Source organism: Heterocephalus glaber, unplaced genomic scaffold (assembly GCF_053883595.1).
Source record: "Heterocephalus glaber isolate CG9 unplaced genomic scaffold, H.glaber_assembly_v1.0 deba00000594, whole genome shotgun sequence".
Classification (NCBI taxonomy): Eukaryota; Metazoa; Chordata; class Mammalia; order Rodentia; family Bathyergidae; genus Heterocephalus; species Heterocephalus glaber.
Window position 1 is genome coordinate 17,756,543 of NW_028258151.1, and position 13,165 is coordinate 17,769,707.

The 13,165-nt window shown below is 38.0% G+C and overlaps 1 protein-coding gene across 31 annotated transcripts in view; it reads left to right on the plus strand.

Moving 5' to 3' along the window:
- Ppp6r3 (protein phosphatase 6 regulatory subunit 3) overlaps positions 1-13,165 on the plus strand; it is a 151,185-nt gene that overhangs the window by 103,871 nt on the left and 34,149 nt on the right. For 22 of the 31 annotated variants that reach the window (XM_087205414.1, XM_087205428.1, XM_087205417.1 and 19 more), the window contains 3 exons: positions 3,391-3,506; positions 5,578-5,663; positions 12,595-12,681. In XM_087205414.1, coding sequence (XP_087061540.1) covers positions 3,391-3,506; positions 5,578-5,663; positions 12,595-12,681 — 289 coding nt within the window. The remainder of the gene's footprint in view (positions 1-3,390; positions 3,507-5,577; positions 5,664-12,594; positions 12,682-13,165) is intronic. The other 9 variants (XM_087205423.1, XM_087205426.1, XM_087205419.1 and 6 more) reach the window with 1 other exon arrangement.

Here is a 13,165-nt window from a genome sequence, read left to right on the forward strand (position 1 = left end):
TTTCGATGTAGAGAAGAGTTGCTGCATGCATGGAACTAAGGGGAAGATTTAATATTTTCTTTAGAAAATTTACTAGCTGATTGACAAGTTTACATGAAGCATTAGTTGATATAGTACATGATAGCTTTGTTTTGTACAACTGCTTCATTATGGTATTATCTATAGCAACCATTCCTCTTTAATGCCCAGGGAACTTGTATGCCACCTCATAGATTCTGCAGCAGGTGGCATAGGGTAGATTTGGGTAAACACTTTCAAAGTATGTTTCTTGTGTGAGCATGAGATTTTTGTTTTTAAATTGGCACATAATTGTATGTATTCATGGAGTACTGTATGGTAATTTGATTTAGGTATACAATGTATGAAGATCATATTGGGATAGTTTATGTTTGTTGGGAACCTTTGAATTGTTCTAGTTATTTTAAGATATATAAGTTGTTATAAACTCTAGGCACCCTATTGTGCATAAAACACTAGGATTTAAATCCTTCTAACTTCTATTCCTCCTTCCTCTACCCTTCTTAGCCTCTAGTGACTATTATTCTACTCTTTACATCTCAAGATCAACTTTTTTAGCTTCCACATAGGAACATGCAGTATTTGTCTTACTGTACTTGGCTCTTATTCCACTTCACATTCTTCATTTCTGTTCATGTTGGCAAAATGACAGAATTTCGTCTCTTTTATGACTAAGTAATAGTGTGTGTGTGTGTATACGTGTAACATTTTCTTTTCCATTCATCTGTTGATGGACATGTAGGTTGACCCCTATCTTGGCTGTTGTAAACAGTGCTACAATAAGCATGGTGTGTAGATGTCTCTTCCTCCTCCTGATTTCCTTTGGTTAACACCCAGTAGTGGGATGCTGGATCATATGGCAGTTCTATTTTTAGTTTTTGAGTATCCTCTATATTGTTTTCTATGATGGCTGTGTTAAGTTACTTTCCCAACAAGTGTGTGAGAGTTTCCCTTTCTCCATATCACTGGCAGCTTTATTGAGTTTTTCAGTTGACTTCCCTTTACCTTCTGGATATTAATTCCTTGGTGGATGTATAATTTGAAAGTATTTTCTCTCATTCTGTTGTCTCTTCACTCTTATTTTGTTTGCTGTGCAAAAGCTTCCTTTCATGTAATCCTGTTTTCTATTGTTTGTTTTGGGAATCTTACCCAAGAAAATATTTGCTCAGACCAATGTCTTATGGTATTTAGCCTATATTTTCTTCAAGTAATTTCATACTTTCATTTAGGTTTTTGATCCATTTTGAGTTGATTTTTATATATTGTGAGAAATAGTGGTCTAGTTTCATCCTTCTGTTTTCCTAGCACCACTGAAGAGATTGTGTTTGTTTTTAAGGTATTTAGGTATAATTCTCATAAGGCAAGACCCAGCAGTCTTTAGGTATACAGTATACAGTGCTAGGGATGATAACAGATGCCTGAAATCATGTAACCATCACTGTAGCTAGGATACTATGTCTCTATTACCCCCAAAAGTTGTCCATAACACTTTAAAGTCCATCTTCTTTTTCAAGAGTTTTCTTGCTGTGTATCTGTTCAGATTCATTTGTAGTCCTCAAGAGGTCGAGGTGGCTCATGACAGGTGTCAGCTTTACTTTGTGAGGTTTTTAAAAAATTAATTAACACTGATAGAATTTTCATTTAACTCTTTGTGGGAAATTGGCATTTGGTTTATGTGGCTGTAAACCTCAAACATGCTCTTCTAAGTGTAGCTTCTTTGGGGTACTGTTTGTGGCCCATTTGACATGTCTGGTTATATATCTGACCCTATCTTAGCCACTTGGTCCCTCCCTGACCTCTCTTTCTCTCCCTACTTTCTCATTGGGCCAGTATTTCAATGTCCTGTCCTCTGAAGTCCACACGAATAGCATTCCCTTCAGCTAGAAGGGTCTAGAAAGAGTCTTCTTAATGTGTCCTTGCACTGGGAGCTAAAGCAGCTTGGAAGCCCTGGGCTAAAAGCTTGCAGATGAGCATTTGTCTTCATCTGTGAGCTTGAGAGAATGCCAGGAGTCAGAAGTTACCCATAGGAACACCTGGGTCTCTTGGTCTTACTGTGGAAATAAAAGAGGCTCTTAGTGACTTAGTTGAAATCACTTTCATTATGTTGTCCTGCGACCCTCTGAGATTATCCAGCAGATATTTTTCAGTCCAGCATCTAAACATAGTGTGATTTATTTATTTTATTTTTTTAGTGGCTCCTGAAAAATTTTTCTCCTTTTAAGCAAAAATCTCTTTTGTTGGTACTCTGCTGTCTATAGTTAAAAATCTTTTGTTTCATAAAATTTAAAGTCTCCATACTCTGTAAAGTCTCCATATCTGTAAAGTGATATAAAAAGTTTGTCTACATATAAAGGGTGATGATGGTTGGGTAGTTTAAATGCTCAATAGTGGAAAGGAATGAGGACTAAGTTTACTTGCTATTGAAAATGGTTTGTGAGCCAGTGCAAGTTCACTACCGCTCTGCTAACTCGTCAGATCAGTTAGTATCTTAACTTGAATAATGCTATTGAAGGTCGAGTATAGTGGCACATGCCTGTAATCCCAGCACTCGGGAGGCCGAGGCAGGAAGATCACCGTGAGTTTGAGGCAAGCCTAGGCCTTGTGCAGAGTTCAAGGACAGCCTGTGCTACATAGTGATACCCTATTTCAAAAAAAACAAAAAGAAAATGCTGTTGGTAGGTAATTATCTCCATCAATTAATATAACTATGATAAAATATATCTTTTAGAAAAACCAGCAGGATTCTGCCCTAAGTTCCCTGCAGTCTGATTAGTCTGAAAAACAGTTTTACAAAAAGGTACAAAGGAAAGTTACAGTAACAGACATTAAGGAATGTTTAGGATACTGTGCTATTTGCAGTCTCTCTCTCTCTCTGTCTCTGTCTCTCTCTCTCTCTCTCTCTCTCTCTCTCTCTATATATATATATATATATATATTTTTTTTTTTTTTTTTTTTTTTTGGTGAGACAGGGTCTCACTATGTAGTTCATTCTGGCCTTGAACTCACTCTGCAGCCCAGACTGGCCTTGAACTCATGGCAGTTCTCCTGCCTCAGCCTCTCAAGTGCTGGGATTACAGGCTTGTGTGTGCTACCATGCCCAGCTTTATGATTATTTTTTATATTTAAGTGAACTATATCCTCTTAAATGAGGCTGCTATGTAATCTTCCAGGAAACAATTTCAGGTTCCCCTGCTGGGCTGCTTGGGGATGTTCTGGCACCCTCCATTCCTTTGTTTTCTCTTCTCTTCTGCCCAGTGTAATCTTCAGTGACCCCAGTTTTCAGAATGATTGATTGTTCAAAAAAACCACAGTATTTACCAAGTGTCCATCCTGTCAGGAATCTAAATATCTGTCCTTTCCCCGCTTTATCAGAGCTGAAGGAGGCAGACGGCATGGTTACATGGGACACCTCACAAGGATAGCTAACTGTATTGTGCACAGTACAGACAAGGGGCCCAACAGTGCATTAGTGCAACAGCTTATCAAAGGTAAGTTGATTTAACTACATTTCTGTTGGATTGCAGAAAGGGTTTAACAGTAAAATAAAAGTAATTGTAACATTTTTAATAGCTTATTTGTGGAGTTTCTTTATATTTTCAGATTGGAGATTTGATTGTGGTTCTCAACTGTATTTTTATTGGAATTTCTGTTGTCCTTTTAGTAGATCCTGGCGGACTCGAGCATCCTAGGGTTGCCTGCTGTTGTTCAAAAGCAGTGCTTGCTACATTGTTGAGGATTTTGAGTTTACAGTATTCCTCTGCTGGCAGTAGAGCCACTTGAGCTACAATTACTTTTGCTTTTAATTTTATTCTGAAGCCCTCTGTCTCACTTGTGGATTTAGTGCCTTTAATTGGGTGCTGAATCCACAGGCATTTGTGACCATTTCTTTTAGCATCTTTATCACTAAAAGAGGAGAGGCCTTGGTTCCCAAAAGTGTCTTTTTTTTTTTTTTTTTTCACTAGCACTTAATGTTTTAATCTGCCCAAGGTTACCTGGAAAAAATTGAATGCCTTTTACACAGCCACAAGTCCATCTTTTCCAGAATGAGAGCATCGGGAACTCTGTATTCTGGGTTTCTGCCCTGGTAGGATTACATTAGACCTAAGACTTCTCTGAGTGTGAGGAATCTATAACATCTCTGGGACAGAGTTCTTTCAGAGTTAGCTTGCTGAAATTGTTTCCCCAGTGTATCTCTGTTTCTCCTAAGAATGTTGGTCAAGAGGCTGTTACCTGTTGAATGTATAGACATTTTTCATTTAAGGACCTACCTGTTTAATAGCCTTCCTGTTTGGACTTACAATAAGGTATGCTGTTTGGACTAAAACCCCACTATTCAGAATTACAACACAGGAACATGAGCAGCAGTGTAGCCTTATAGTGGCTTCTACAGTACACTATTGTAACTTTTGCTGATTATACTAAACAGTAGAGTATTATAGTTTTATGTTCTGTTATGCATTATAGTACTACATGTAAGAGTTATGCAAATAAAGTCAAGGTCATCAAGTTGGTGTTTCCTTTGGCTTTTTCTTTGTTCTGAATATTGTAGTATATACTATATACAATTCCTTATTTAGTGACCAAGTCATTTAACAACCTAGCCCCAGGAATGAAACTTAATCGATAAATGAGGAATATCTGTACACTAAAAGCCTAGTTGTCACCCAGTGGGAGAAGAATTAGGGCTTGCCTGCCTGTAATTTTGCTTCTTGAGAAGTCTCTTTCTTAGGTCATTTTTCACCAGATTTTATGTCCTTACCAAGAAGAAAGCCTGTGTAATGTGATTAAATTTTTTAGATCACCTTTCTTTCATGGAAGTTGCTTGCCTGGCAGTGTGTGCTTGTGTGAGTGTGCATCTATTCCTGGTTGTTTTAAGTCATAATTATCAGATTTCCCATTTAGTCAGGCCTCTAAAATTATAGCTGTGGTTTCACTGTCTCAGAAAACAAGTTGTGTGTCCTTTTCTTTTAAAATTTTTCTAGAAGGTAGAATTTCATTATTATATATATATCCCTTATGTTAGTTCATGAGACAGACATTTAAGAGACATTATCTTAGAGAAATTCGAGAAGCCAAATAGGGCTCCATGGAACATTTTTGGCGAGGTGTTATCATAGTGACCCGAAAAGGTACAAGAGCTGTCATTTGTAACATTTCCTCAACATTCTTGCCTGTGGGAAAAGTTTAGTTCCCACCTTTGCATGCACAAACACACACCATAAAGACCATCTGCTTTTCGCAGAAGAGTCTGGAAACACATGTCCAGGTTTCATTTCCAATAAGACATTATCGGAGTTCTGGGCTTAATCAGGCTTCTACCATTGGCAAGGTGGAGCTGGCTGTGGTCTAGGTTCCTGGAAGTCTGTGGATGGTGCCTGTTTGAGGTTTTCTGACTCTGTTCTGTCAGAGTAGTGGGCTGGCTGTTGCTAGCTCCTCAGCCGATGGGCTTGCTCACCTGCCATCAGTGAAAGAGGCAGCCTGCTTTGCATGACCATCCACTCCAGTCTTCTTCATGAGTCACTGTGGTGATAATGCTTTTCTCTTTTTTTTATTCTGAAGATCTTCCCGATGAAGTCAGGGAGCGATGGGAGACGTTCTGCACAAGCTCCTTAGGAGAAACGAACAAGAGGAACACGGTAGATCTAGTAGGTTTTACAAGGTTACCTTTCTGTTTTTTCCAGTGCTCTTAGACTTTACTCGTTTATTCAGAAAAATGTAAAAAAGTCTTCTTGTGGCCCAGTAAATGGGCTGAGGATAAATCCACGTCTATTTCTCGTAAAGAGAAGTCAGTATTCACAATTCTCTTGCTAATTCGTCTGGTCAATTCCTAATTACCTGCCTTGGATGCCAAAAAGGTACTGAAAAGCCACAGATTTCTGCTTTATAGCATATTAGTTTGTTTCCCCAATGCCCTGCCCCTAAGCACCTCAACAACAGCCTTCTTCTTACTCTGGGGGGGTTATTGTCTTATGCTTCAGATAGCCCTAGGTGCTTAAAAACCCTAAATAATCCTGTGGATGTTTTCTAATGTTATTGAGTTGAGTTTACTCTCGTTTTAGATCATTCTCAGGGAAAATTTTGTAGATGACTTTGAAACTCTGGTTTAAAAATCTTTAACAGAATTGGTACTTTCAGCCAGGGAATAATGGCATTGATAATTTTTTTTAAAAAGTATATTGGACTTTGGAATGTATTTCTGTTTTTTAATCTGTTAAGGTTTGAGGTAAGTATTGTTTGGTTTTGCTTTTAAAGATAGGGAAGAGGGGCCGGAAATTTAGCCCCGTGGTTCCGCCGCCTGCCTTGCAAGCACAACGCCCCAAGTTCGGTCCCCGGTACCAAAAAAGACAAATGACAAAAAATAAAAATAAATAAAGATAAGGAAGCATTTTCTTTTGTAAGCATATGCCAACTGATAAGGTGAGAACCTTGGCTCGGAAATAGTGCTGTCCAACATTTAATTTGTTATTTGAAATCTAGTAGCTGTACTCTTGAATTTTTAATATATAGTAACAGTATACTATATCAGTTACCTGGCAGCCTTATCTGTTCAGTATATAATTTAAAAACAAGAGAGAAACAGGTTTTGAAAGAGTGTTCCTAGGATATCCTATGTCACACTCTTCCTAGGGCCCTTGCCTCCTATGTAGTAGACTAACAGGTTTGGTTCTTTTTCCAGTCAGGCCAGTGTAGTGGTAGTAGCTTTTTAAAGTGGTTTAGAAAGTATGAAGAGTTGGGAAAATTATGGAATAGAGGTAAAAAAGGGAGCTTGTGAGGGCATTTAATTACAATGGGTTTATGGGCCCCACATGTTTCTTTATTTTACAGCCCAGTAGAGAAGCTAACATTCATATTAACAGCTGTGGGTCATCAAGGAAAGCCTAAGTCATGTTGTGAACATAATACCCATTGTAAATAGTTTTTAGGGTTTTTTCCTCCCACTAATGAAATTGATTAAAATATTAAGCTGGGTTAAATACTAAGAAAAAATTTTCCACCCATACCAGAAATTGAACTCAGTGCCTTGTGCTTACTAGGCAGGCACAGTGCCGCTGAGCTAAGTCCCCAGCAAGCTGGGTTAAATACTACCCAAAATATCACCTAACTTGGGAATTATTATTATTATTATTTATACTTATTTATTTATTTATTTATTTATTTATTTATTTATTTATTTATTTATTTATGTACCGGGGATTGAACTTGGGTCCTTGGGCTTGCTAACCTGGGAATTCTGACAAGTTGTTTTTTGGGGTGTTTTTTGTCTCTTCTTCTTCTTTTTTTTTTTTTCTTCTTTTGTGTGTGTGTGTGTGCATTAAAATTGTCCTCAGTCTGTGAGATTTAATTTTAGAGGTTCTATATTCCCTGTTAAGACTGCAGACCACATGGTCTCATTAAAGGGAATTTTGTTTTTTCTTTGTTTCTTATATATAAAGGAATATTTAGGAATATTCTGATTTTGTTTGGGAAATTTCTGTTAAAATTATCCTTTAATTTCAAAAGTAGATGTCAGAAACTTATCAGGCTTAAAAGAAAAAAAAATTAGGTAACTCAAGCAGACTTCTTTGTGAGCAGTTCTGTAGTAAAGGAGGATTTCATTGCAGTCCCGGCAACACTCAGTTCCTTAACATGCTGCCAGTAAACCTGCCATGTAACTGTGTAAATATCTGTATACCTCTTGGAGGGGTGTGAACATACAGAGCAGAATGCATGGGCAATCTCCCTTTGAGCCACACACTGCAGACATTTACACCCATATTGAAATGAAAGTCCTCATGAGCTCCGGCTGTCACCCGAAGTGGAGCACAATTCCTTTGCAACACCATCCGTGGACTACATACATATTCTACGGTAAAATGAAATGAGGAGAAGGTATATATAGCAAAGAAGGTCAGATTTATAGAGCCCTGTTAACATTGCTGACTTCCTGTTAGTCCCACTCCATAATTTTGCTGCTTATTGAGGCTTTCGGATTGATCTCAAGACCTTTTCAATTCTTTGATCTCAGACCCTTTCTTAAATATGTCTCCATTTAGTTGGAAGTCCTTCCAGTAGGGAATTTTGCATTGTAGTTTTTTTTGTTGTTGTTTTTGGTGATTTTGTTTTGTTTTGATTTGTTGTTTTTGAGACAAGGACTTGCTGTGTAGTTCAGTCTGGCCTTGAACTCACTGTGTAGCCAGGGCTGACCTCAAACTTGAGACAATCCTCCTGCCTCAGCCTCCTGAGTGCTTGTCCTCCCATACCCAGCTCTATATTGTAGTATATTAAGGGCTACAGATCACTCAAGTTTTTAAGGATGCTTATAAATTAATCTTAGACTACTAAGAGATATTCCACCCCTGCCCCGTGCTAGGGATCGAACTCAAGATCTTGCACTTGCCAGGCAGACACAGCACCACTGAGCTACATCCCGGCCCTACCAACAGATTTTAATTGCACCCTCAAGGCTCTTCATTTTCAAGTACAGAATGTTTTCAGGCTATATCTCAGTGGGTTTGAGTTCCAGATTATAGGGGAAATAATCTAGTGTGAATATTTCTGTAAACACAACTTGGCAAATACAGTGAGCCTCGGTTACTTTTGGAAAAGTGACAGAGAGTACCCACACATGAGTGTAGTACATGGCCTTAGTAAAAGCACTTGGCTTTTTAACCATTCGTCATCAGAGGTAATAGATTTCTTATCCCTACCCCTTCCTCAAGTGGATAGATCTATTGCCTTTACTTAGTTTTAGGATGGCTCAGATACCTCTCTGGATTTGTTTCATTTGTATTCATAGCTTAAGTTAGTACATATGGTTGCCCTGGCCTGTGCTTGCTTTTCTCTTTAAGATACACTCACTTATACACTAAATACTTATCTGTCTTACTGGTTCCTGCCCTGAGGACTTCCTCACTTACAGAGGACAACCTCTTCCAGCCCCCAGCTCCTGTTGCTTCTACTGCAACATTTTCATTAAATTCTTAAGATATTTGAAGTCCTTTAATCTTCCCCAATATATCAAAAATAATATGCATGGTAGATTCATATACTGCCTAGATTTTTATGTTGAGGGTTTATTAGAAATAAAATTTGGTTTTGTAATTATATTCAAAGTCCTGTTTTGAGTAAGCCCTCAAACTGTAAAAATTGGCAAGGGTTTAAAAAGAGTTAGATAATAAAATATTTTTTATTTCTCTTGTCTGTCTCCAGTGAGGGAAGTGCATTTTAAAAGTGTTGATCCATCTTTCCCACCACTGGGAGAGAGTATATGGAGGGCATGTACAGTGGTAGGAACATGCATGTATGAAATGCCTGAGGTGGAAGCGAGAGTTAGTGTTGCCACCCCAAGGGTAGGCAGGTGCCAGAGGTCAGCAGTGGAACCACACTGGGAGCAATGAGACCTCGCTTTAAGTATTGAGGAGTAAGAGACAGCTTCTGCTTCTCACAGGTTTTACTAATCACATCATACTCGGGGTTTTCTTTGGCAGCTTACATGAAGAAATCACCTGTTTGGTTTTTTCCTGTTAACAATAGTCAATAAAGCTAAAGCTATTATGAAAGAAGGTAAAATCTCAGAAGCTTTTTTTCCCACAGCAACATCAAGAGTACTGTATATTTCACTTAGAATACATCCAGCTTGGCAAAAATGTTCTTATGTACTTACTAACTTTTTGTTGAATTTATTCTCATTGAATGATTTATTGATATACATTAATTCAGTATTTGAGTGGCTACTATGAGCCAGAAACAGGATAGTAGTACTAAATAATGTTGGCAAAAATCCGAACTTCAATGGAGATGGCAAAACAAAAACTCTTTGTGTCATGTACACATTTCAGGTGATACAAATGCTGAGGAGCAAACACAGGTAGTTAGAGAATGATTTGGGCAGAAGTGCAGTTTAATGTTAGGTGGTCCAGGAGAACCTCACTGAGGAGATAATATTGTGGAGACTTGGGAGGAAGGAAGGAGGACCAAAGTGCAGCAGCCCCAAGATTGGATTGTTCCTAGCGTGTCCAGTCTGGCTATAATCAGCAGCCGAGGGAGAAAGTAGGAGAACATGAGGCCAGAGATGCACTAAACAGCTAGAATCTATATACCCCTGTAGTCCATGGTGAGCATCTTGTTTTTTTATCTTAATGAGATGGGAACCTTTTAGGTTTTGAACTAAAAAAAGAATGACATAATTTGATGTCCATTTTTGAAAGATCACTATGGCTGGTGGCAGGCTATAGAGGAGCAAGAGTTAAGAGCAGGAGCCTTGCAAGTTGCTTTCTGAGCATTAATCAAGGGGAGGGGTTAGATGGCTTGCACCTGTGAGCTAATAGTAGACTTGGTGAAGACTAATGGCAGTTACATTATTAAGTGACATTGTGAAAGTAGGGTTGGACATATGTCATATAATGACTGAGGATTTTAGCTGAAGAAGAAAGGTGACATTTCCTGAGCTGGGGATGGCTCAGAAGGAGTGTGTTTGAAAATACACACCAGGAATTCAATTTTGTATATATTTGAGTGATGAACTGGTTTGAGTGATGAACTGGTTGGGATTCTGATTAGTTCGTTTCCTCCATGGTAAATTATTCTTTTTAGCTCATTTTATTAATGTTTTCAACCTGGAGCCACAAGGGTAGAATCAGAGTCACATTCTCCACTTGTAACTGTGAAGGTGTACATACATTGTGTTGTTTTTAATAGTAATTTGCTAAAACTAGTTTATTTTTAGAGAAAAACATTGTAAAGACCTCCTGGATTGCTTTCAGGAAAGAATTTAAGTAGAACTCTCTTAGGAGTCACCACATGTGGCACATAGTAGTTGCTCAAGAGGCTTCCTCCTTACCTTAACTGGTGAAGTGATAAACTCTTTATTTTGTAGGAAAAAGTAAAAATATGAGGATATATTGTAGCCCATTTGCCCTAAGACAAGACTGTGCTAGGTTCAGCCAACTCTGTTTTACTCTCTTTTGTTCTGTTCTACTATCCTGCACTTTGAATCCTCTTTTTTTTTTTTTTTTTTGGTACTGGAGCTTGAACTTGGGTCCTTGCGCTTGCACGGCAGGCGGTGAAACCACTGAGCTAAATCCTCGGCCCTGAATCCTCTTTCTGTACCCTACCATGAAGTTGCACCCCTGCATCACACATTGGCCCAGCATAACATATACCCTAGCTCTTTAGGCAAGTAGCCCAAAGCTCTTCTAAATCCACTTGGATGTAGTTGTTCGATAAGATAGCAGCTGCGGCCACCACTCATAACTACAACCTGGTTTGGCCCCGGACCATCCGCATTCCCTCATGTCTCCCTAGTAACTTATTACTAAAGCTACTGTTGACCCAAGCAGGTGTCCTTCACTGATAACAAACTACCTCAGATTTTTCTCTGGCCAGATTCACAAGTATAGTACAAGGGCTTCATATCTCAGGGAGAACAGAGAGGGAAGTAATTGGAAACATTGAGTTAGTATCATTTAATTTCACTTGGGATTAATGTCTTTACCAAAGATCGCTAAAAGGAAAAGAGATTAATCTTATTTAGGCAATGATTTATTGAGAATTTCAGAAGCCATATTTCAGACAGGCCTATTTGGTTTGTACTCTGGGCTTCTTGAACCAGTGCCAGAACAGTTTCCAAAGCAGACCAGGGCAGTCCCACCAAAAGTCCCTGCTATTAGGCACACCCTCAAGAGTCAGCAGGTGACTGCTGCTTGTGTCTTTCCCTAAGGACAGTATTCTCTGCCCAAAACACTTCTACAAAAAGTAAAGAATAAATACCTCAGAGAATATAGTGCAGGTTACCCTCAAGTATAATGTTTGTTTCTAGAATTTTATAAGCTTCTCATACTTACCACTTGCTATATAGCAATTATTAGTAGTAGTACTTAATCATTTGTGTATATTGATTTCTAATTACTAACACATTTCCCCCTACTATTATGTGACATTTATGAATAATTTAAAAATTACTTAACCGTTAATTAGTGAGCACTTCATGTCTATATTTTTTAATTGTTGAGAGTTGTACATCCCGTGTGCACGACTGTACATCTTCCTGAGCAGATTTGGGGTGTTTTGGGGGCAGGGGCTATCAGATCAAATCCTATTACTGCTCATGGCCAATGTTGGTAGAAAATTCAAGAATCTTAGGTGAAATGGTTATATTTAAACCTGACCTTCTCGTGACCAATAGTAATCCCTGAGGACTGCAGTTTTATTCTACAGGCCTGGCATATACCAACTATTTTTATGTTTCAGACATAACCACTACTTCAACCTTTTCCCTCTTGTGAATGGTTAATTGGTGATAATTATAAAAGTAATCATTTCAGTGGAGTAACTCATCTCTCTTTTTAAAAATCTGATTTCTAGTGATGTTAGTAATGAGTGAAATAACCAGAAAAGGGCAGCAGCAGGGCCAGTAGCCAGACTGAGGGAAATGTACCCTTGATGATTGGGTGGGTTTGACAATTTAACTGTTACTTTTGTTTTTTCTGTGACACATTTAGAGATAAACTGAATATGATTTTTTTCCATAAAAATGCTGATACAAATGTCCAAGATTTTTTCTATGTTAAATAGTTTTTTACATTTTTATGCATATAGGTTACAACCTGCCATATTCATTCATCCAGTGATGATGAAATTGACTTTAAAGAAACGGGTTTCTCACAGGATTCCTCTTTGCAGCAAGTGAGTCATGCCTAAAGCTTTGCTTTTTGTTTTCATTTTAAATGCTTAGTTTAGTTGCCATTTGTCAATCAGATTTGGAGTCAGATTATGTATTAAAATGTTATTTGGGGTTACTTATTAGTTAGGCAAAAGCATTTAAAATAGGAATGGTTGGGTACAGGAGAGGTAGGTTTATACTGATATATTCCCAGGAGATGTTTCAGACCTGATAACAATAATTAGTCAAGTAAATTTTTAGGGGAGTTGGAGTAGTTGGCAAGTCATCTGACACATTCCTATCATGCAGATCTTTACAGTAGAGTTGTTTAAATAGATTGGTGTAGTAGAGGCATGTGGGTAAGAATAATAGAAATGAGACTTTAAAAATGTAAACTTTTACCAATATCCCTGAACCAAATGGCTTATTAAAATAATCCTTCCCCTGTTAGTTGTATATTTCTAGTATCTTATAAGTTCTATTTCAGTGACATATACATTTAGTTTT